The 24,569-nt window shown below is 39.5% G+C and overlaps 2 protein-coding genes and 1 long non-coding RNA gene across 5 annotated transcripts; 2 read left to right on the forward strand and 1 right to left on the reverse strand.

The window, feature by feature from the left end:
* Positions 1 to 1,679: 1,679 nt before the first annotated feature.
* On the reverse strand, positions 1,680 to 7,301 carry rabac1 (Rab acceptor 1 (prenylated)). Of its 3 annotated transcripts, none has more exons than XM_030750958.1 (6): positions 7,139 to 7,301; positions 3,790 to 3,934; positions 3,357 to 3,569; positions 3,128 to 3,225; positions 2,884 to 2,985; positions 1,680 to 2,619 (listed from the first exon to the last, which is right to left on the reverse strand). In XM_030750958.1, the coding sequence occupies exons 2-6, from the start codon at positions 3,909 to 3,911 to the stop codon at positions 2,531 to 2,533; spliced, it is 624 nt and encodes a 207-aa protein (XP_030606818.1). In that variant the 5' UTR covers positions 3,912 to 3,934; positions 7,139 to 7,301; the 3' UTR covers positions 1,680 to 2,530. The 3 variants fall into 3 exon arrangements, with proteins under 3 accessions (XP_030606818.1, XP_030606817.1, XP_030606816.1); XM_030750957.1 differs by having other exon boundaries at positions 7,105 to 7,245; XM_030750956.1 differs by lacking the exon at positions 7,139 to 7,301 and adding an exon at positions 6,101 to 6,218.
* A 252-nt stretch (positions 7,302 to 7,553) lies between these two features.
* Positions 7,554 to 21,243, forward strand: dedd1 (death effector domain-containing 1). Its single transcript, XM_030750955.1, has 6 exons — positions 7,554 to 7,626; positions 7,987 to 8,086; positions 9,537 to 10,057; positions 10,147 to 10,275; positions 10,651 to 10,791; positions 19,282 to 21,243. Exons 1-6 carry the CDS (start codon positions 7,584 to 7,586, stop codon positions 19,665 to 19,667), a joined length of 1,320 nt encoding a protein of 439 aa, XP_030606815.1. The 5' UTR covers positions 7,554 to 7,583; the 3' UTR covers positions 19,668 to 21,243.
* LOC115795150 (uncharacterized) lies at positions 14,566 to 18,706 on the forward strand. Its single transcript, XR_004021229.1, has 2 exons — positions 14,566 to 15,767; positions 15,882 to 18,706. It is a non-coding gene; the product is annotated as an uncharacterized LOC115795150 (long non-coding RNA).
* Positions 21,244 to 24,569: the final 3,326 nt, after the last annotated feature.

The raw sequence follows: 24,569 nt of genomic DNA on the forward strand, positions 1-24,569 counted from the left end.
TGTGTGTCTTTGTTTTCATTTTTGTACCATAGAAAGCTTTAATCTCGTTTAGTTCCTCATATTATAGTTACTTTATTTGGCTTAGATAAGTGCTATTCATCAGTGATGGGTGCACACACTATAACTAATCCTGCATGAAAAGCCACTTTGAGTTCAGTAATTCCACCAGAAGCACTGAACTGCATTTCTTGAACTGCTAGTTTGTCATCTGACAGCATTCATGAATACTGACAGGTTCTCATCTGCTCGTGTATACTGGACAATAAATCAAACAGCTTCAATAGACTGCAACCTGTGAATATTACCCCTATATTTTATTTCAGCATTTAAATTTGTAATAAAGCAGTTTCCTCATTATGAAAGCTATGCAAAACACCATACATCTTGTGCATGCGATGCAGCGTTATGGATATGAGATTACAGCTCAGCAGAAATGACAGAATAGAAATTTGAGGATGAGATGCCACCTAGTGTTGTGAATATATGCACTTGAACCTACAAACTCCATAATGTTCAAGTGCCATAGGAGGAAGAGTTGGCAGCAGCCCAGGGTAATGCACCAAAACCACTCTGTGTACGTGTCAGCATTGTCTGACTTCAACATAAACGAGCTCAGAGATGGGGCTCACTCTCAGCAGGGGGGACATAGAAAGGGATTATTGCTCTACTATTTCCCAAAAGCCATCTTTTAAGTTGATAGAAAAATAATAGTGCGAGTAATGTGTTTAGGAATGAACAGCTACTTTTTGATTAATATGTTACATTCCTGCAAACAAAGTAGATCACCTTTAGGGAATGGGCTGCAAATGCGCTGCCTCTCTGAGCCACAGGGGTCATATATTTTAAATGAACTGCTTATTGCCCACCAAGTACACAAATCAAATAAATTATACATAATGTAAAGCTCTGTAATGTGAGAGTTAGGTATTGTGTGAGGTCACTTTGCCACAGAGAGCTAAAAAAAAATTTTTTTAGGACACGTCCCTTTGAGGGAGAAACACAAAAACTTTCTGGAACCGCTCCACTGCTGCCCAATGACAAACCCACCGTCTCCCACGCATACATACACACACACACACAAACACACATGCACACCCACTTTCTGTCACTCTCCCTGACAAACACGCTCACGCTCTCACCCTCGTTCTAATTTCCCCCGTGTCTCTGCAGTGAGCTCACTGCAGTGCGACTCTTCCCCCCCCCCCTCCTCCCCGCCACCCTACGTATAATAGAATATCGATCGCTCGCCTTTGCCGCAGTGTGTAAGCGAGTGCTCCTGTGGACGAGTGTGTGTCTGACTGGGGCCCTCCAAGGTCATCACCATGGCAACCTGAGCATGGGGTCCTTTTGCTTGCGCTGTCACAGAGCACAGGTCACAGGGGTCACATGAAAAGGGGGACAAGAGGGGGTTGGCGAGCGCTGCAGCGTTTGGTGTACTGGAGACAGAAGAGGAGCCACAAGGGCTGGAAGTGTCCTATTCCACTGTGTATTCAGACTGGACCAGAATAATGAGAAAATGTACCGACTAAGTGCTGCCGAGGGACACCGAGTTCACTACAGCTCCTGCCATGCATGCACAAACTAAAGTCAACTGTAGTAGCAACTTTAGAGAAAAGAATTATGACTTCATTTGAGACTAAATTAAAAAATAAATAACAAAGAATTGGACTCCAACAAGCTGGCTTTACCTTAAGGGTTTATTGCACTTACAAAATATAAAAACAAAACACCCAACGTACATCAGAAAATAAATGAATGATGAATTTCAAGAAAATATCTTACATTTATGTGACCTTCAGACCCGAAATTTCCAAGCTGAGCTAATAAATATGTATACATACAACAAGGAAATTATAATCCAATACAAAATACCATGATTAAGTACCAACCTTTAAAAGACATCCCCTCATCAACCTATCTATATTAAGAAGCCTATGAGAATGACTAAATCTGTATTTGTATTTTCATGAATAATAATTTTTAAAAATGTGCATTTGTGCATGACCAATAGATGCAGTTTTAAAGCTTTAAATGGCACTTTCCTTTGGAAACAATCACAAATTCTCTTTAGAAGCGTGAAAATTTATACACATTATTAAAATCAGAGAGAAGGTATCAGCCCAAATATCTACAGCAAAGAGCACAGCACAGATAGCCCATTAAGATATAAGTTGAGAAATACTGCAGGGAACAAGAGACTATTTTACACAGATCAGAGGCATCCAAGGTTTAAAATGAGCAGAGAAAGGCATATAATCTGCATGAATGTGCAGTTAGATTTATGCTAAGAAATTCCTTTTTTTTTGTGCATATGGCAATTTATGTACTTAAATGAGCTTCAAAAAGGTGTCAGTAACATGACATGGTGCATTCTTGATACCATGCTGAAGGTAAACTACAGGGAACACAGGATACACACAAGCTAAGGAGCATATATAGGAGCAGTTCTTCCACAATCCCTGTGTGCAAATGTATTTGCGGGGTCAACGTGATGACAACCGGCACCTGCTGATAGGGCGTAGCCTGCTCTTTATACAGGCTCCATGAGGAGCTCTTCCATGTCAGATCCCTCCAGCTCACGGAACGCAGCGTGAGAGCCAATCACAAACAGCGTTGCTCCTGGGAGGATGTATGACAGCAGGAAAAATGGGTGTAAAGAGAAAGAATAACAAAGAAGAAGGTTTTTCTTACAGAATTCATAAAAAAAAGAAAAATTAACGAGATTTCGGTTCCACTGTTACAGAGAGGTTAGCACTGCAGACAGCAGCTGAAACTACATTTCCAAAAATCATAAAAACACACTAAGAATTACTGAGATTTTTTTTTTTTTTCACAAAAACTCAGAACAATAACGCAGAACAAGTACCACGTGGTTTGGCTTACCCAGAACCCAAAACACGGCAGCTCCAGCTCCAGCCAACCAGAACACAGGTAGAGAAACAGCTCCAGCCAGACTCATCTGGTGAGGGACAGTCAGCTCCTTGCCTGGTTAACATTTAATTGTTCAAGCAAGATTCATTTTAGCAGCTGTTCACTAATGTTAAGAGTTATGAAAACCTTAAGATTTTGATTTAACAAATAATCAGGTATTTATGTAAAGGAGTTATTTTGTGACACTTTTGCTCACCGAGGACGACCAGTTTGGACTCCAAAGATTTGAGGTGAATGATGTAAAAGGCACCAGCAAACACAGCCAAGGCAATCAGTAGCATGGGCGAGCTGATGCTGAAGAGAGGAAACATCAACATTCAAATCAATTATTACAGCGTAACAGCTGAAAGTATTAATTATTTTACACCTTCTCCCTTTTTCGTTTCTCATTGGCCAAAACAGATTTAACCAATTTTGGGGCTTACATGCAATAGAGGATAAGCCCCAGGAAGATGAAAGTGTAGTTGCTGTTGTAAATTTCCACATTTTTCACCACCCTCTGGCACAACTCTCCAAAGTTGCGAGGTTTGGAAAACTTGCGTTGGTCTACGAAGCTGGCCCACGGTCGAATGGACAATCGGCGCTTGTCAAACCACTCTTTAGCCACGCTTGCTGATAAGCCTTTGGGAAGCCAGAGCCTATGGAATAAGACGAAGACATTTAGAACCGGATATGTTGACAAAAATTAGGCCATATTAAAAAAAAAAAAAAAAAAAAGTACATTACATCACTCTTTGGCTCAGTAAGCTAACAAACATTAGTGGCAGACTTTAGAGACTTAGAAGCACATGTCGATTCTACTGTGTGAAAAATCTGAGACAGATAGCACTAAAAAAATAAAAACTTTTTAACGCATACCTTGCCAGCACTCCGACTCCTCCTGTGCCAGTTGGATGAGCATCCTCAGCACTGAACAGATCTCCCGCCTTGCTGTCCATGTCTACTTGACAGTTTTCCCCCTTTGGCACTCCAGATGGCATGTACAGACTCTGCTGTGCGATAACTGCAAGCGAGGAAACACAGAATTTAAATACCATTTGTAAAACATTTTAACTACAAATGTTAAAATCTCTCTTGAAGCAAAGTCTCACCCAGTGGAGAACAGCCACCAGGCGCTTATCTAGGCAGTTATTTTGAGACATGATCTCATTTTAAGGGTCATCCAGACATAAAAACTGCATGTATAGAATCAAGAAGCTACTTTCAGCTGCTCCGTTACTCACAAGGGCTTGCTGCTCTGCACGTTTGATTTGGCAGATTTTTTTTTTAAACACTGGATGCCCTTCCTAACCCAAAGGGATTTGTGCCTCCTCCCGGGATTGAACCCGGGATCTTTCTCTTGTTAGGCAAATGTGTAAAGCCTCACTACACTGTGTATAGAACCAAATCTATTTAAAAAAAAAGAAAAAAAAGAAAAGAAAAGTTCAATTAAATAAAATTTTATTTATAGCGCCAAATCACAACAAACAGTCACCTCAAGGAGCTTTGTATTGTAAGGTAAAGACCCTACAGTAATTACAGAGAAAACCCAAGACATGATCTTGTCTTGGGTTTTCTCTGAGCCAGTATTTGGTGCCAGTGGGAAGGAAAAACTCCCTTTTAACAGGAAGAAACCTCCAGCAGAACCAGGCTCAGGGAGGGGCAGTCATCTGCCACGACTGATTGGGGCTGAGAGGAGAGACAGGACAAAAGACATGCTGAGAGCCAGAGATTAATAATAACTAATGATTAATGCAGAGTGTGTTATAAAGAGAGTAAAAAGAGGTGAATAAAAAGAAACAGTGCATCATGGGAACCCCCCAGCAGCCTAGGCCTATAGCAGCATAACTAAGCGAGGGTTCAGGGTCACCTGATCCAGCCCTAACTATACGCTTTACCATAAAGGAAAGTTTTAAGCCTAATCTTAAAAATAGAGACGGTGTCTGTCTCCTGAATCCAAACTGGGAGCTGGTTCCACAGAAGAGGCGCCTGAAAGCTGAAGGCTCTGCCTCCCATTCTAATCTTAAGTATCCTAAGAACCACAAGTAAGCCAGCAGAGTGAAGTGCTCTATTTGGGTGATATGGGACTATCTGACTTTATGATAAGATGGGACCTGATCATTCAAGAACTTGTAGGTGAGAAGAGGAATTTTAAATTCTATTCTAGATTTAACAGAGAGCCAATGAAGAGAAGCCAATATGGGAGAAATCTGCTCTCTCTTTTTAGTCTCTGTCAGAATACATACATGAATGTAAAAAACACTTTAAAAGTTAACTGACTTGGCCCCAAAATAAGGTTTAAAAAAAAAAAAAAAAAAAGCTTTTGTCCCCTTTAAACCTGTACTTCTTCTGCCACCTTTATTGTGTAATTCCCACATAGATTTCAAATTAGGATTCTCTCACTCATAATGTCTCTGCTAGTACCAGTTCCTTTTAGCCATTAATTTTCAAAAAATTCTATGCAGGGTTTCCCCTGGCTTAAAATAAGTCCTTGGGGGTGACCCTGAACATTAATGTGATTAGTCACATACTGTAAAGGCTAATAAAGGTGTTAGTCTTTTTTTGTTGTTGTTATTTCCGACCACCTCATAAACAAATTTGTCTTTTAAGCTTGACTATACTAAACCTCAATTAAAAAAACTGATTAAAACTTATTTGAGGGCTGCCAATTTGTTTTTATATGCACGATGGATGGATGGATGCAGGAAAAAAAAAAACCCGCTATGTGACTGTATACATGGTTGGGCAGGCATGTCACTCATACTAGGCCAAAAAACAGTTATTGTGTTGACTGGTGTTGGGTATTAACTCTGTTCATATTTAGAATCATAAGCTGTTTTAAACCATCATATTATAATAATAACAAAATCTGGGCTTCATGATGGCGTATTCTGTCTTGCTTCTACTGAGGAATGAACGTTACTAGAAGCAAAGCAAAATACATGTATGTGAATGAGAGGGAGACATACGTAACAGTGAAGGAGCAGAGGTAGCGAAGGTGGACAAATTTAAAAACCTGGGATCAACCATCAAAGCAATGGACAGTGCACAAGAGAGGTGAAGAAGAGAGTGCAGGCATATTGGAGCAGGTGGAGACGAGCACTATTTGTAACAGAAGGATAGCAAAGGTGAGACAAGATGGTAATGAGACCTGCTATGATATATATAGACTGGGCACAATGGCACTCACAAAAAAGACAGGAAGCTGAGCTGGAGGTGGTGTTGCAAGTGACTAAAAGAGACAAAGTCAGAGAAGCAAAGTGGAGATGGTTTGACATGTGCAGAGCCAACCAGGATGGCAAAGGATGGTGAGGATGGAGCTGCCAGGGAGGAAGAAAAGAAGAAGTCCTCAGTGGATGTAGTGAAAGAGGACATGCAGGTTAATGTGACAGAGTTGGATGTTAGAAATGGAGGCAGATGATCCACTGACGTTGACCCCTAAGGGGAGCAGCCGAAAGAAGAAGAAGAAGAATCAGGGCTTCATCCTGGCACCAGTTAAATGTTCCCTAAGTACTTATTCAAAACAAAATATCAACCATTTACTGGCTATAGCTAGTAAGTAGCTTTTAATACCATTACAATCTCTGATCCTAGAGCATGTGATAGAAATCTTCTATCTATACCGCCTTCATCAGCTGATAAAAACATAAATGACAATAATCAATTTTGAGTGACTGTAAATTGGAACTGCAAATTTAATTTAAAGAGTAAACACTGCTAATTAAATAGGGGAGCCTGTGTATGAAGTTGGTGATTAACAGCAGTTATCTGCCTGCATTTATCAGTCTTGTGATCCCCACAGGCTAGAGAGACACACTCAAAAGACGGATCTCAGCCACAGTGAGAAGAGGAAAATGTTAGTCAGCAAAGGGCTTGGTCAATGCCACATCACTGACCACACCCGGATATTCCACAGCGCTATTTCCAGCAAATGCCCACTTTTTCACTTATAAAATATTTAACTAGATGGCGTTTCTAAACCGTGATATATACACTACATCACATCTCCCAGGTGTTTTCAAATAACTCCTGACGGTTGTTCAAATACTGTCGCAGCTAGCTTCTCTGCTAACATCCACTCCAGTCGAGGCGAATAGATGATTTTATCGAATCGAAACTTTGCACACCTATTTATAACGATCAGAAATAAATCTCAGCTTTCAGATTTACAATGGGTTAATTAAATATACTCACAGCAGAAAAATCGTTAAACAGGACTTCCTCAAACCTTTTGTTGCTGTTTTAGGTCCCGGATATGATGTGGATGTTACATATATTCCTGCAGCTGCCTTGGTTCTAAACACCGCCACCTACTGACAGCATCTAGCAATTCTCCTCTTGCTCTTGTTAGGTGTATCTTAGTGCAATGAAAAATTCTTCTGCTTGTATCCTTACAGAAGCTTCACCGCAAAGCTCGCTCAATGTCGTGTTTTGCTATTTCCTTATTTTTCATGCCGCAGCTGAGATAATATAAGTTAAGCGCCGTGGAATTAGATGTTTTTATTCATTTGCGCCCGTACAATAAAAGAGCCCGTTTAGAAAAACTGTTCTGAGATCAGTTCGAACGGACTAGCAGATCCGCGAAAGCAAAAACGTGACTGGGCGTCACGGTGAAAGTCGGACGGCTGGAATTGGTCAATTTCACAGCGCTGACGTAGTGCGGATCCAACTGCATGTTGCTGTGGAAGTTACTAGATCATCCTACGGACTGGGAAGGTGAGTCGCCACTGGTTACCCTAGTTTTTTTGGGAGAATTATTGTCACTTTAAAATGCTTTGAATATTTTCTGCTGGTGCATTTTTTATGTTCACATTTATATGACCCAGGGCCTGTCGATAACACAGCCCATTTGTAGCTAAAGTAAGCTAATGTTAGTAGCTAGCAAGTGATATCCTTTGCATGTATCGCTAATGCATACAAAGGAAAAGGTTGGTTTATTTTTTTAACAGTATAGGGAATGATGTTATCTATGTTTTAACGCCCTCAGTGTGGCACACCTGTTAATTTCAGGTTTGTTATTTAGCTAAACAGCTGTTTGTAGTGCAGTTCTTGATGCTTGTTGTGCTCTTTCCTCAGATAAACGTGACTGGTTACGTAACTTGTCAAAAAGGAAATTTTGCTCCATCAATTGCTACCTGGCGTCTGAAGAACGGCTCGTGCCTTTGGCTTCCAGCTGGTTAGTATGCATTCTTTAACGCGAATGGAAATGGCACATTTTACAGGGGAGGCTGTCCATTGTGTGTTTAAAGACCGTTTCGAGCTAACGTTGAAAATGGGAAGAACAGCTGAGCTAGCTGATACAGCCTTGATACAGACTTGACAATGGGCGTAACGCTGCAGTGTTAGGACAACAGTATCATTAGCTGTGCTACAAAGCACAGACGGCTACTAAATACTGCTGTATGTAGCTACACTAGATTTGTCTGGCCTTTTTGTTGGAACGGTGTTTTATCGCTTAAACTACACAGACTACTTGTATTACACAAGTAGCAATTTAAAAAGCAAAGTGTATATAAAATGGAAGGAATTAGAGGTCAAACCTGTTAAATGAGAAACACCCTTTACAGGAAAGCTAAGTACTATTCAGTATGTGTGCGTACATTACAGGGTTTTTTCCTGACTAAGATTAGGCCTTTTGGGGGGAGGGTGACTGTGCTCATAAACACTATTGGTCCACACGTAGTTAAAGCAAACCTGACCTTTTAGATTTGATGCCTGACCTAATAGATTTAAAATTATCTCATGCTAAATTAGTCCATATTTCTAAATTCAATTTTTTAAAATTGAATTTTAAAGTCAGCTGAGTCAGCTGGTGTGATGTGTAAAAAGTTAGGCTGTTATTGGCTATGGTTACATACTAAGGTTATGGGCATACTATGTCACATAATGTGTTTGTTTACCATAAATGGCATGCTGATAAGAATTTTAAGTGCAAGCAGTATTTTTTTTTTTTTTAAAGTTAAAATGTCAACAAACAGTGAAAGAAACACTGTTTCTCTGACAACTTATCCAACTACCAAATGTGTTTAAAAATCCTAGAGCTACTTTTTACTTACCTTGCTAAAAGCTTCATCATCATCATGGGTTCATCTTCTTATACACTGACTACAGTTTTTCTAGAGTTAGCTGCAGGTTCTTCATTGACTTTGGTTTTCAGGCCATCACTCTTGAGTTTTTAGATGTATTTTGTGTTTGACCAAGTGTTTCCACAGATTAGATGTGTTGCTGTGGGCAGCTTTGCATTTTGCACAAATGTTGCAGAGAGCGATGTCTGCGTCGAGTTTTGAAGAGTAACCACACCTGAGACTGCTTTCAGCCTGCGACTGCTACCATTGCCCTGTCATTTGTTGCTCTTCAGCACATTCCAGGAGTGACATCACGTGGTCTCACTGTCTGTCTTTCTCAAATCCAATGTTCTTTGGTACTGAAATTTGGCACAGATTGATAGTAGCACTGACATATTTTGGTCAGTACCCTGAAAAGTAATGTGTTCAGTACCCAGCCCTACTGTACAATGCAAAATTTTTATCTTATCAGGTTTATACAGGTAGTTAGATGCATCTTACTACACATTGAGAAACTTTGATAACGGTAAATTTTCTGTGTGTGTTTTATGTCCCGAATAGTGTTGTCACTGGTGGAAAGGTAGAGAGGGTCCATAAGCAAAACCTGACCATGGCTACAGTGCATCACCAAGGCTACCCGCTCAGGGATTCACTGTACTGGGATGAAACAGAGTGCCTCAACTACTATGGGATGTTGTCTCTCCATGAAGTCTTTGAAGTAGTCGGTTCTCAGCTGACAGAGACTGACATTGAAGTGCTGTCGTTTCTTCTGGACGAAACCTGCTCTGCAACACATCCTCTTGATCCAGCAGGCTGGACAGTTGAGCCTCGTGAGGACAATCCAGATGATTCAGGTGTGGTCCCGAGTCCACAACTGCTAAAAGCATGGCGGCAGTTAAAGTCTAAGGGGTCACAGTACCCCTTTTTTGACCCAAAACCCAAGAGTGGCCTTGAGCTTTTGCTACAGCTTGAGAGGAGAGGATACCTCAGTGATGGAAACCTGGAGCCACTACTGCAACTTCTAAGAGTCCTTACCCGTCATGATCTGCTGCCTTTAGTGTCCCACAAGAAAAGGAGGACAGGTGAGGATTTTGAGATTGTCTACTGCTGTTGTTAATCTCAAATGGTTTGCCATTATGTGTTGTGTGTGTGTGTGTTTTATGCTTTTCAGTATCTCCAGAGAGAATTGGACAGAGGTATAACATAGAGAGCACAGAGTTAGTGTGTACCTCTGGAATGAGTAGCAGCTGCAGACAGACAGACACTCCTCTTGCATCTTTCACACAACAATTAGGAACTGGTAAGTGCGATGTACTTTAGTATTGGGACTGAAATAAAGTCTTCAGTGTTTTTAGACTGCTGGATTAGACACAAACTGTCCAAAATAAGTAGTTTGAATATTTTATACTCAAAATGTTTTTTCTAACCTTTCTGTTATCATTCCACCCTGCTGGGATAGAAATTAATAGATTTATAGAGTGTTTAATGAATAGCTGTATAATGTGTATATGTGAAAAGGTTTTTCCTAGTTCAAACTTGGCCTTTGGTGATTGACTCTGCAGGTACACAAGATGTGAGCAAATATTGGCAGTAAAGTTTAGATGAAAAGACTAAAAGTAGTCTTTGCTTATGCCTTGTGATCCTGAACTCACTCATCCTGTGTGTTTTCTGTCAGGTATTTACCCTCCTGTGGCTGGGCCATCTACACGGAGGCGGAGGAAGAAGAGGGGAAATGGCTGGAGCCGTAGGTCCAAGAAAACAAGCAGGCAAGGCCAGCCTCTGCCTCCACCCCCTGCACCACACAAAGTGTCCTGTGGTAAGTGCAGCTCATGCATTCTTAAAATGTTGTCTTCTGTTGTACCTTCATCCTGCAGATCATTTTTCCTTCTTTATATAAACAAGTGTTTAATTTTCAGCCTATTAACATCTCCCTGACATCATCATATTTCCTGTTTAGTTTCTTTAATTCTGATGTTGTTTATCTATTCTAAAACCCAGCTAGAGTTTGGATACCAAAAGTATTTTTCTTTTCTTTTTGTCACCCCCGAAACACACAAAAGCACAGACTCTGTGCTTAAGAAAATTCACATTACAAAGCTAGCATACAGCTGTGTTTTTGCTGCTTTTTTTTTTTTTTTTGTGGAAATCCACAGAGCAGTGAAAAAGTTTGACATGTTATTTACAGACTCCAGAAGAGCTGGATGAATTAAAGAGCAAAGAGCAGTACACCTACTTTTAGTACCAGATAAATATGTGGAAGGTGGGTGTGCTCGCAAGTGCCACTGCATTTTAACTATTCCTGGAGATGCACAAAACATGTTACAGCGTTGAGGGGGGAAAAAAGTAGTTGTTTTTTTTTAATATATATAACCCAGTGTCACAATTGGTGAAAACTCCTGAGTGCATTATAGTCTAAAGCGATGCATCTATCTCTGCTGCACAGACCACAGTTGTCATACTTTTTTTTATATTGGTACCAAATGTGCTTAAAAACCCTAGAGCTACTTTTTAGGTCTAAGAACTCAATGTGATGCCTCGTGTGCGTTTCCCTTTGAATTGCCCGGCATCATCCCTATTTTTAAAGCTGTTACACATAGTGTTTTTGTTGGTACACTATGACATTGTTGAGACTTAGTGATAACCCTTTAACTGATTATACAACATCAGAGAGTTTTGTTACTTTGAGTTTCTCCCTGTGAGACTTCTTTACATTCTTTTCCCTCATTCCACCTTTACTCTAACCTTTTGGACTGTGTTCAGCTGCTGTTGTTAAGACTGCAGACTGGTAGGCTGTGTCTTGTCCTTTTGTATTTTTTTTTTTTCTCTTCAATATAAGTGTCCAGTCACTACCAGATACAGCCATTGTTCTGCTTTGCTGCTAAGCTTGAAACAGAGTGGTTCTGACAACTGTCAAACCTTACATATCCTAAAAAATCATTCTTAGCAGTTGTTTGAAGCTGTCTAACTCCACTGAAAAGCTGCACTATGTAATCCATTGTCAATGTCCTTTTCCATATTTCAACTACTATCTGCCTTTAATAAATCAATGCTAGTTTCTCTTCGTACAAAAAGACCGAGATAATACTAACATCAGTTTCTCTTTGTGTGAAGTTTTCGTAGTCATTCATGTAGACTTTCCCAAACTTCTTTTGAATGTCCATCTTTGCCTATTGGTCAGAAATACTTATTACAACAAAGCGTGATGATTCTGACTTCATTTAAAAAAAAAAAAAAAAAAGAAAAGTGAGAGAAATCATTAAGGACAGCCTTTCTTAGCTACTCAGGATGAGTGATGTGCCTGTGACTATAAACTGTTGCTGTCTTGACTCCACATTTGATTCCACCAGGTTGACTCAAGATTGTGACTCAGATCGAGTAACCTAAGACACAATGGATCATGGAGACTGAGGAACAAAACAAAAAAGTCTGTCACTCCACTCTGTCCGCACATACTGCAGTGTGCGTGATCAACTCAGTCATGCGCTCTCTCACAAGTCTGGGCCGATGCCTAAGGTAAAAGAGGCTCTCCCCCTTGTTACAGCAGGGGTTGGTGCTGCCGCTTTGCTCTGTATACGATGCTTGTGTATCATAATGTAGCTGCTCCTTACCCTGTCTCCCTCAGAAAACATAATCTACTTTCAAAACGTCATCCTGTAATGTCCTTTAGTGTTGTGCACTGTGGAAGCGAGAAAAATATATATTTGAGAGTTTTAGCTTCCTATCTATTTCTGCCAAGAGTTATTGGTGTCAGTGTTTCACAGAACTAACAGAGTCCTCAGCAGTAAGCCTCAAATATGATGTGTGTGCAGTGATCTTGGGGAAACCTTGAGTCAGTTTGCTTTTATTCAGACCATACCAAAAGAGGAAGCATGTAGCAAAAGTATTTTTAAACTCCCTGATATTTGAAATCAGGGGAACTTATTTTCACAAATATGTCCAGCTGTAATAGCCAGTAAATGTGGCTGAGTCTTGAAAATAAATAAAAGTATAGTGTTAACACCCTCCAACTAGATGATGATATGTACATGTGCATACTCTATATGCACATAAATGACGCTGGTTACTGTGACTACTAAGCTATCAGCCACGCTGATAGCATAGCTACTCATCACCTTCTTGAATGGTTAATTTGCCTACATATCCAGGAAACCACTGCAACAGTTAAATCTTGCAGGAAAATTAAGTTGGCAGCGTAGTAACTGAGGGAAAATACAGCATGTGCGCGTATTGTCAGACTCTGTTTTAGGCTCTTTCTGATCAGGCCCGTCCTCCATTTCAGAGTTGTCATTTCAAATTGTCCTGCAGGACTTTCCACAGTTCATTAAACTTTTCATCATATGAAGGGTGTCACATGTCTTTGTAGAACAGCCAATTCTCTCTCAGGAAAGACCTAATTGGTCAAAGCCTCTAGTCATGGGCTTGATTTTTTTTCTAAAGCCTGAAAAGAGAGCCAAGGGAAGTTGCAGAAGTCTAGTTTTCTCTTGGACCACCCGAATTACAAAATACAGAAAGGCAGCTTCAACCTAACAGTGACGCTTACAGAAAACAAATGTCTGCTTTGCTGCCATTAATAAAATTCAACAGCCAGCCAAGGGAATCAGCAGAATTGAAGCAAAGTCCTTCAGCCTACTACTGTTCAGTTTGAATGATGCATATTCTCAAAGGTAGAATAAATGGCCATGATCCACCAGTCCTGGCCTTTGCTCATATAAGAAGGTGGAGTTTCTAACACCAGATGAAATCATGGAGGTTTTAGCTGTGGTAAAAGTTTCGGTACTAATATAGAAATGAAAACTGTTTAGCCTAAATGAGGTCTGATACTATTTATAAAGAAAATGTAACATCTGATGACTAACCCAAATAAAGATCTAGGTTATCCGTGGTTGAGGTTACAGTGAAATATAAATTGGGTTTAATATGCTGAAGAGTTTAACACAGAGGCAATAGCGAGCAGTGCATATCCTGCAAAGACGAAACGGAAATATTTTGGACATGTTTGTGAAAGTATAAGTTATCACTGCATATGTTGAACCCTTTGGAGCAGTGTTAATTTTGACAGCAAATTTTGATAACGTTTTAGTCAGTCTTTTGACAAAATTGTAATTTAGTTTTAGTCCTAATTTAGTCATCTGAATAGTTTTAGTTTTAGTCGACTATCTACAGTCGATTCAGTTGACTAAAATATAAAGGGTGGGAAATGCTTTTTCTTCAGTTCCCTTGAATTAGTCATTATACACACTTATACAAAATTAAACATTTATCAAAAGTTATGGAATATTATTAATGCTTGAAAGACCAATATACACACAAACATATTAAACAATATTATTACTTACCTGACCTTGTTTATTGAGCATAACAATAAAATATTGATGAGTAGGCCTGCTCTGCCTGAAAAATTCACAGGCTAGTGTGGCCTTCCCAGGTTTAGATCTGCAACTGTGCGTTTGATTGGATGTTTTCCTAACTTGACCCACCCTGTCACAAAATTAAATCAGTTCTGATTGGATGTCGTCCCTGCCAAGCATTTTCGTCCGTCTCGTTTTCATTCGTTGACAAAACTGTCAATTAATTTCGTCATCGTATTTATCCTTTTAGGTAGTTTTTGTTTAGTTATCGTCTCGTTTTCGTCATGAAAAAAAGGGTCGTTGACGAAAACTATGACGAAAATAGTTCGTCAACGAAATTAACACTGCTTTGGAGACATACCAAGCTTATAAATAGCTGCCTTGTGATTGAACTGACTCAAATTAACTTGGCAAACTGAAACTTCACATTGCCAGCTCTGGATGTTTGAGACACACACACTCTCTCACACACACACACACACACACACACACACACACACACACACACACACACACACACACACACACACACACACACACACACACACACACGAAAAAAAAAATCCTAATTGGGCATGGAGTCCTGTTCCTGTTCCATTGCAGCAAATCTAAAATGGCTGCCAACAGACAGCTCTTTAAAAAAAAAAAAAAAAATGCCTGTGTAACCTTTACTCAAGCCGTTCTGGGGAAAATCACCGAACTGTGCTCTGCTGAAGGAAGCTCATGCTGTATCTTATCTCTGTGCCCTGTGTGAGCCCCGGTGTGCGTTTGTCGAGACACAGCAGAGATAGATAGGGCAGTTCAGTCCAATGCTGGCCCATAGCATTTGAACAGACCTCAAATACTCTTGTCATGATTCATCTCTTAGATCATTTTCAGTGAAGTATCTCAATTACATTCTGACAATATGACAACTGTTGTTACAAATGTCTTAAAGGTGTTTGTACCTTCAGCTCAGTAGTGTTTTTGTGCTGTCTAAATGGGGTGCTTGTGAAGGACCTTACTTGGTTGGCACTGTTGATTTTAAAGGTGTGGTTTAAAAAAAAAAAAAATGGGTCAGTGAAGGTAAGGTTAAGAGGTTTGGTCAAAGTAAGGGTAATCCAAGTATCCCACTTAGATAATACCATGCTATAGTTGAGAGCAACAGTAAATACATTCCCGAGCTGATTAACTTGGCGATTCAAGCTATTGGCCTTACAGAAACCTGATTAAAACTGAGAAATGACTGCTGTGCCATGCCTGCTTGTTGGGGGTGGGGTGGGGTGGGGTGGAGTTGGGGGGACAGTCCAGTTAACCAATATCCAACCCGCTTGTGCTTGTCTGTTTCTCTCCTTTCTGTGTGTTCGCAGTTCTAAACAGATCAACCTGTGTGTCAGGAAAACTATATCCTCACACACAAAGAGAAGGAGAGAATGAACAGTAAATATTCAAACTACACAAAACGGTACAGATGAGTTCTTTTGTTTGTTTTAATCTATGGGGAAAAAGTTCATCAGGCAGACACAGATATTTTGCCTGTCTCTCAATATCCCCCCTAACTCTCCACTCTCTTGGTCAGTTGTTCAACAGAAAAATGGATCGATAAAGAGTTGAAGCTCTCCGTGCCAAGTGACTCCTCGTAAATGGGTACTTAAACTCTTTTTTTTTCTTTTTTTTTTCCCTCCTCTCCTCTTGGTGGGGTGAGATGAGGAGCCAAACGGACTTGGTGTTTAAAGTGAGAAAATGAAAGCTGTGGTTCCTAATGTCCTGTCTAAGTGGATGTCTCTGTGTGTGATGAAGCGTGAAGTGCTCTGTAACCCTAACAAAATGACTATCACTGTGTTCCTGTGGTTTTAAATGGGCTCCTCCTCAGTGTCACTATCTCGGCCTCCATCCTGCTCAGTATGAAATGGAAAGGCGAAATGGAGGACATCCATAAATGGAGTAATTGCATGAAGGGCAGGTGTTTATCGAACCCTCAGCCCTTACACACCATAATGATTCAAAGGGTCAAATTGGTGCTTGGACTTTATATTTTGCTCTGTTCGTACTGAATATTCGATAAAGTTAGATTATCTGCAGTAATTTGCTCCCCTTTCAAGATAGATTCTTTGACAGTTCACACCTCAAAATGCTAAAATGCAGATCTAAATATTTATTATTAGCTGTATTTGACATTTTATTTTTGATATTAATTATAATAGATTATCTTTAGATACTGATCATCAAATGCAGACTTTGATGTGAATGCAAGGGGGGGGGGGGTTATTGTGCTGAAAATGTATCTGGCTCAGACTGCAAAAGGTTTCCTTCAGGATTCTCAGGAGTTTTACAGCGTTCAGTTTACCCTCTACCTTCACGGGCTGCTGCAGCGAAGCCTCCACACAGCATGATGCAGCCACCAACACGCATGTGGGGATAGTGCATTTCTAGTGGTGAGAAATTACTGATTTGTGAACATATTGGACAAAATTAAAAAAAAAAAAAAAAAAACCTAATTCTGTGTGGAACTTGCATTTTTGTAATACCAACTTACAGTTAATACCATGTAATACCAACAATACCATTAGCCCACTGGTTTTGTAGGAAGTATTTCCAGGGTCAGAGTTTCTGTTGGCCTCTTAGTGCTCTTCTTCACTAATTGTTGCACAAATACATTATGCTCTTTATTTCATGATATTAAACCAATGTCCCATATAGTCTAAAGTATTACTTAGAGAAAAGGTCACTGAAGTATCTGTAATGCTGGCCTTCATTTATAGTCCTGGCCAAACTTCAGTACTCTACTAAATATTAAATGAACATATAAAAGGGATGAATACTTTTTAGAGATGTTTTACATTCTTTAGTGACGGTGATAATTTAGGGAATAAAAAGGGTTTTCTGACTGTAATGCATCAAACTGCTATCTGGATGTATTGTTGATTGACCTGAAGAAAAGTTATTTAGTCTAACATTATTTATTCAAACATTGTAATACAGACATGATTTAATAAACAAAAATGTAAATTAATTAATTAATCAAGGATTTCTTGTGAAATGTTGGCACTTTATATCCTTGTTCCATAATTCCTTTTTGAGGGAAAATTGTTCCTCTTGGATCTCTTTTGTAGATGAGTTTAATTCGAATGATTTTCATTTCAAACTCTGCATATTTTTAACATCTTAAAATCTTATTGATTTAGTGTCCCCTTTGAACCAGTCGTCTGTTTTTGTAGTAATCTAATTACAGACGTGTGAAGTGTGACTGCAAAGCCACTGTTTGCTTATTGCTCTCCTACAAATGTTAAGAGATGCAAAATCGATGCTTTAATTCAACATTTGCATTTCTAATGTTGGCATTCTCCAAACTTTATCCCTCTTAAGTCTTGCGCTGTTCCCTAAAGCCCCGAACAAAATGTGGCTGCAAAGAGGGGTAGATGTGACTCAGGTCAAAACCTGTGTTAAATACTGTCGCTACACTTGAACTGTTTTAACTATTACATACTTGATTAAGAGTTCAAGACAGGTGTCTTGTGATAGTACTTAGCTTATACTCTGGTTATTGTCTTTGTCAAAGTCGAGCGTGAGTTTTACAGAAATAACGGGGTCCATTTCATGCGAAGATGTATTCTGTTATGTGACCATGTGCTGCTTAATTCTTCAAAATAAGTTTCATCTTCTAACATTTAAAGCAGATTTTTTTATATTTTTCTGAGCCATTGTTTGTTTTAAGTCTCAGCACTCCTTTTTGTAAGTTTTGTTTGTTTTTATTTTATTTATTTATTTTTGCTTAAAATTCCATCATGCATTTAGATGCAAATATGAAAAAGCCGCTTCTGCACATTATTTCACTGAGACTCTAATAAGAATGTTTCTGGAAGAAATGTTGCTGGTAAATACTGTTTACATCTACTAAAGGGGTTTGAATGGGAGGAATGGATTTTTGTTGCAGCAAAAGCCGTCAGAAGCTGATTTCCCACTTGGAGCTCTGGAATAATGACATGGGAGATGATCTCAGCGTTGCTCTTGCTCAGTACAGTATGTATCCTCTAATCTTTCTCGCTGTGCTGTTGCATGACCACCAGTCCTGTTACTGCGGAACTCCAGACGCTATCTATTCCCAGCATTAGCTATTTTGCTCTGAATGAATCTTCCCTTTTTAAACACCCAACTGGAACAAAAGCCGCTTCTGGGCTTGGCACTGCTGAGTTGTTTTTGTTACTCCCACTGCAATATTTGCTCAGGGTGCCAAGTTCATTTGAATGTATTCGTTATATAAATGCTACAGCCGTGATTTATGAGGACCATGCAGGCTGTCGTACAGAAAATTCTCATGCACCAGCTTCTTCTGAATCAGTCATGTTGCTAAAAACTAGAAGTCCTTAAAAAGGAATTGCCTATCCAAAAAAAAAAAAAAAAAAAGGATCTACACAACCGGATCAGCCAAAGATGATTTCTCTCAGTGCTCTGAATATCTTTCACTGAAGCAGACAGAGGGGCTTGTAGTTGTATTGAGCACAAGTTCACATGGGTTGGTCTAAGTCCAGTGCCCTTTGTAAATAACAATTTGCCCTGTTCCACCACCATATTTGCGTATTTTGTCAGGAATTGGTCAAATGAAATAGTTAAGTGTACAATGTTCAGTCCAGTTAGTAATCCTCTACAGTCTCCTTTTTGAAACTCTGAGCCTTTTTATGCTTTAATGTGTTGCATAGAGTTGACTGAACCATCTTTTAACATTGTTGTGTTTGTGTGTCTCTCTCTCTCCCCTTTGTTTCAACTTCACAACCCCTCCTTTTCTGTCCACTGTCTGACTTCTACTTTTTTTTTTTGGTTAATCTTTCACTTTCCTCTGCCCTTTTCTTGCTCTATTTTTGCCTTACTCTCATTTTTCACTTCTCTGTACTCACTATCATTACTTTGACCCCCTCACTCTCTCCCTTCTGCTACTCACCCTTTTGTCCATCATTACTTCCTCCTCCCTCTGCCATTATCAGATATTCGCCTGCGTGTCCGGGCTGAATACCTGGAGCATGAGTCGGCGCTCCGCAGTGGCGTCTCCTCGGACAAGCGTCAGCCACTGGAGCGTCAGTTTGAGTTGTTCAGTCAAGCAAACTCACTGCTGCGTGCCAGAGACCTGGGTTCCATCGTCTGCGACATCAAGTTCACGGAGCTGGCCAACCTTGAGGCTTTCTGGAGTGACTATCTGAGCGGAGCTCTATTGGAGGCCCTGAAGGGTGTCTTCATCACAGACTCTCTGAGGAATGCAGCCGGCTCAGAGGGTGTGCGCCTACTGATCAGTGTGGACCAAGATGACTATGAGGAGGGCCGAAGGCTGCTGAGAGCTAAGAAAATTATGGTTGGGCACCCAGAGACTCACTAGGATTCATAAACTGATAAGACTCTCTGGGGTGTATTATATTAAACTTGAAGAACAGAGAAGGAAGGAATGTAATTATTAGTGGGAACAGGCAAGCTTGGAAGTATTTTGAGGCCTCCCTTTGTAGTTGCGTTCTATGTAATGACCACTAGATGGCGTAACTCACCATTGGTTCTTTGTGTTCATAACAAGCCTTTAATTTTTTTTTTTTTAAGAACTGTCAAATTTTAGTTGGAAATTTACTATTTGTAAATGAAATCTAAATAATAGATCAGTGTACTTTGCCTTTGGCTTTATGCACAGGTGCTACGTTATAAGACACCAGGATGACAAAGATTTTTTTTTTTTTCTTTTCTTAGTCACATTGAGAACTGGAACAAGCAAGCTTGATCTGTGTCACAAGATCATGTAGTAAGCCCCTCAGAGTTTTATGTGTCTTAAAAAATAAATTTAAGGCAGCTGGGCTACCACAAATGATACAGAATAATACATTTTGGTTGATATAAACACATAAATATTAATGCACAGTTGTGCCAAACTCGTTATTTATAATTTATTTAGTTTTTTTTTTTTTTTTAAATATGTAGGCAGTGGGCATTTAGATTCCAACATTTGAAATTCTCAAACACAAAAGGACTTTTATTCAAAATGTCATTCTTCATTATCAGATACTTTACCAAAAATTGGGGTTTGGAAGAACGTGGCAATTCTTATTAAAATCTGTTAAAAGTATAAAGGAACCTGCCAATTAAAGTTTCTGGTCTTCAGTGAAAAAACGTAATGGGAAAAGTGGACAACTCTCACTACAGATCGACCTAAGTGTGTAACTTTGGAGAGTCCGCACGTCTATATCTAGATAACAAACACTGGAATTTCCAGTCTTGTGTACCATGATAACCCAACTTGTGATTGCTGTGGTCAGTGGATACAGCAGTTGCCAGTAGATGACAGCAGTGATTAGGGCTAGGTCTCAACAGACCATGGAAGATTCATCATCACAAGATTGTCAACGGCAGCCTGGATAATGCAACGGTGGCTTGTGTCCGGGCTTCCAGCTAGGCCTCAGCAAGTGCTGCTCTCAGCAAGTAAAGCGCAGGACAGTGCATCGGTCAATAGAAGTGATGTTGGGGAGATCAAAATCAAAAGTGTACATCCCAGCTCCACTCAGCCCTGCGATGTAGGCCCAGTAGAGTGGCTCATGGACAGCTGTCGACTCACCCTGCTGGAACTAATGCCTGGACTTCACTCATGGAGGACGATCAATAAGCCCCCTCACTCTAAGTCCCTTCATACAGGCACGACTTAAGCAGGCAGACACTGTCTGAAGTGCAGTCTCTGCAGGACCGGGCACAGAAAGGGACAATGGACATTTCCATGTTTACTTTTGTGTGTATTTGTTAAGTGAGATAACTAATGTATGTTTGTATTGTTTCATGGGAAGATTAAAAAAAAAAAAAAATGAACAGAATAATTTTTGTTCAAGAAAAATTTACTTTCTGAAGGTCAATTCTTCTTTTTGTGGAAGTCTTTATATATTAGAATTTATTTCATGTGAATAATAAAGATTTTGATGGCCTAACGCTGTTTACATTTATTGCCTATTTAAGATATCACCACTTGTAATATTCTGAAATTGTCTGTCTTAGCTGTAAGGTCATTTTGAACAGTTTGAAAACTGCGTGTCCTCCCACTTCCCCAAAATGGTCTGAAGTGGACCATCGAATAATTATTTCTTCTTGCTCTAAGAGAGCGGCATTATGAAATCCAAGAATGGTGTGTGCCTCCAACATGTTAATAATACATCTGCTTTTTCCAGTGACAATTTCTTTCTTTTGCCGTTCACCGGCTTAGAGGTGAGACATTTAATAGGGTTTTCTTTTTGTCTCCAAGATAACTTCCTGTTGATGGCACCTAAAGTGTAACTTTAAATGATAATCACTTTAAAGGATACTATTATTTAATGCTGTAACATTTAACCCGTTTTTATTCTATCCTTCATAGTATGATTCAGGTCAGTTTTGATTCATCCCAAGAATCCCTTTTTAAGTGTCTGCAACAAATTTTAAACTATAGATTAGAATTTATAAACAGCATATCTGGCATTAAAAATAGCAATAAATTGATAAAAGAATTCTTAAGTTTTGGGAGAGCAGATAGTGTACACCCCCCCCCCACCCCCAAATTTTTTTGGGCCACAGCAGCTTTTATCTTTAGTGGAGAGTGACAGGAAAGACATGCGGGCAAACTGGCGACAGTCCTGGACTTGAGCCTCTCAAAGGTTTTACAACATCCATTTTTTTGGAGGACAAACATCTCACAGTATCTTGTCCTGCTTTACGCAAGACATGAGAACACAGTAATGATTTTATTGAATGGCAAGAACAACCTAGATAACCATGTATCACCATTATATGGTTATATAATATTACCATTAAACACTCCTCGCTTTTATATCATAGAGAGTTCTCATAGGTACCATTTATAAATAATAGAACACAAAATTTGCTTTTGCAAACTAGTCTGTGCATTCGGAGCAGTGGCAGGAAACGCTGTGTATGTGGGATTTGCACGTTTCCCACACTCACTGAAATGGCAGCTCAGGTGCCATTATAATCTTACGACACCCCCGATCCCTCTTTTGAGCACTTTTAATCTCAGCTCAGAGTTAAGTGGATTCTAATTTGTTTAAATTAGATTATGTTCTTACATTGTGGGTCCTTGTGCTTTCAGAAGCACCAACAGTTCCGCACGCAATGTATTTACATTTATATAGCAGTTTTCTAGTCTTATTGACCACTCAGCACCAAGTGCATTTAACTACAAACCACACTTTAACCACACAGTACACTTTAAACTTTATACAACACTTTATTCTATACACTTAAGGCATTTTATAGAATCACAAATGAACCTAACATGTACACTCCCCTCCAAAAGTATTGGAACAGTGAAGCCAATCCCTTTATTTTTCCTACAGACTGAAAACATTTGGGTTTGACATTAAAAGATGAATGCGAGACAAATGATCAACATCTCAGTTTTTATTTTTTTAGGTATTTACATCTGGATCTGATACACAGTTCAGAAGACAGCACCTTTGGTCTGAATCCACCCATTTTTCTTGTGAGCAAAAGTATCAGAACATGTGACTGACAGGTGTGTTTTGTTGCCCAGGTGTGTCCTGTTACATCGATTATTCAAACAATAAATAGCGACAAATGCCTACGCTCAGTTTCAGATTTGGGTTTTGCTTGTGCTGACTGTGCATTTATAGTTAGAGGAGTAACCAACATGAAAACCAGAGAGCGATCTGTGGGTGACAAATAGGCAAATGCGAAGCTGAGAGAAGATGGAAAATCAATCAGAGCCATTGCTCAAACATTGGCCATAGCCAGTTATGTCAGTGGGTCACAGGCTTGATACAGATTTGCAACTAAATATTAAGTCTTATTCACTTTAACCTATTTTAAGTTCATCTGTTCCAATACTTTTGCTCACAAGAAACATGGGTGGCTTCAGACAAAAGGTGCTATCTCCTGAGCTGTGTATCAGATCTGGATCTAAATACTTGTAAGCTGAGATGTTGATCTTTTGCCTCATATTGATTGTCTCAAATGTTGTCAGTCTATAGACAGTTCCCATGATAGTGTCAAGGTCCTCCTTGAACCCTGTCACTACTGTCCCATAAAAAAAATGGCATGTAGAGTTTCACAGTTTCCAGATTCCATAAAGCCATCATTTTTATTTTATTTGACTCACACTGGTAGACCTAAAAACGATCACAACATACATGGGTCAAATCTGACCTGGAACAGACTCAATGCACAAAAATTTGTAGCATCAGTGAAAAATGTAAAAAAAATATTTTCCTTTTTGTGTATTTGGGTCACTTTAGGAAAAGTCAACTAATTTCCAGCTAAAATGATATGTAGGGTATTTTTGTTGCTGTCAAGTGTTTGTAATCATCTCCAAATATCTTGCTTTGCTTGCCTTGCTCCAGATTACACTAATGGCACCATTACAGCCCTCCAAGAGATATGAGATTGTACCCCTTTAAAAGAAAGATGTGCATACCTTTGTGTATGGCATAATGCAAATGTAGCTGTCTCATGCAATCCAGAGAATCTTTGAATGGAGGCCCAAAAATAACTAGAAAGCCTTCAGTAATTTCTTTAACTGTAACATTAACAGATTTGTGGCACACAGATGGTAGTTCTTCCTGATGGTCTGTGAGGTCTTTGACTTATCCGTGGGCCTCCTTGGACGTAATGAAGTCCTCTGATGTAGGCCAACACGCTCCTTGGTCACATGAATAAATGATGTAAATGTCAGCTAAAGGGCACTTTGAAGAGCCATCTCATTTCACTCTTAAAGACAAAACAAAAACAAGCACCCTTTAAGGGTAATGACTTTTCCTAATTAGTTCGTGTTATGTTCACCCAGTTAATGATCCTGAAGGTTGAACGCCCAAATAAGTCTTGTTTTTTATTGTAATTAATTTATAAAATGTTGTATCCTAGTGGTTATATTTATTTAACCAGTCATCCATGTAGGCTGCTGCGGTAGTGCTATGCAACAAAGCTATAAGAGTACTTTTTTTTGTCTTAAATATTTAATACACTATTGTGTCCATGTCACAATGCTTAACGCTGTCTTTAAAGATGCCACCATTACTGGATCAGTTAAGAGCACTCTGGCAACACCCCACATCTAAAAAGCTGCTGAGTGTACAAATGAAGTTTTATTATTGAGTTGCCATCATGGAGAACAGTAAGCGGGACCAGCCCTCTGGGAAAAACCTGATAGGGCCATTTCTCCTCTGTTCAGAGTATGCCTTGTTTGATGGCCAGCTAAACTGCCCCAGGCTTGCCTTGGGGAAAACTGAGATTTTTGAAAGCCCAGTTC

Source organism: Archocentrus centrarchus, chromosome 16, assembly GCF_007364275.1.
Source record: "Archocentrus centrarchus isolate MPI-CPG fArcCen1 chromosome 16, fArcCen1, whole genome shotgun sequence".
Classification (NCBI taxonomy): Eukaryota; Metazoa; Chordata; class Actinopteri; order Cichliformes; family Cichlidae; genus Archocentrus; species Archocentrus centrarchus.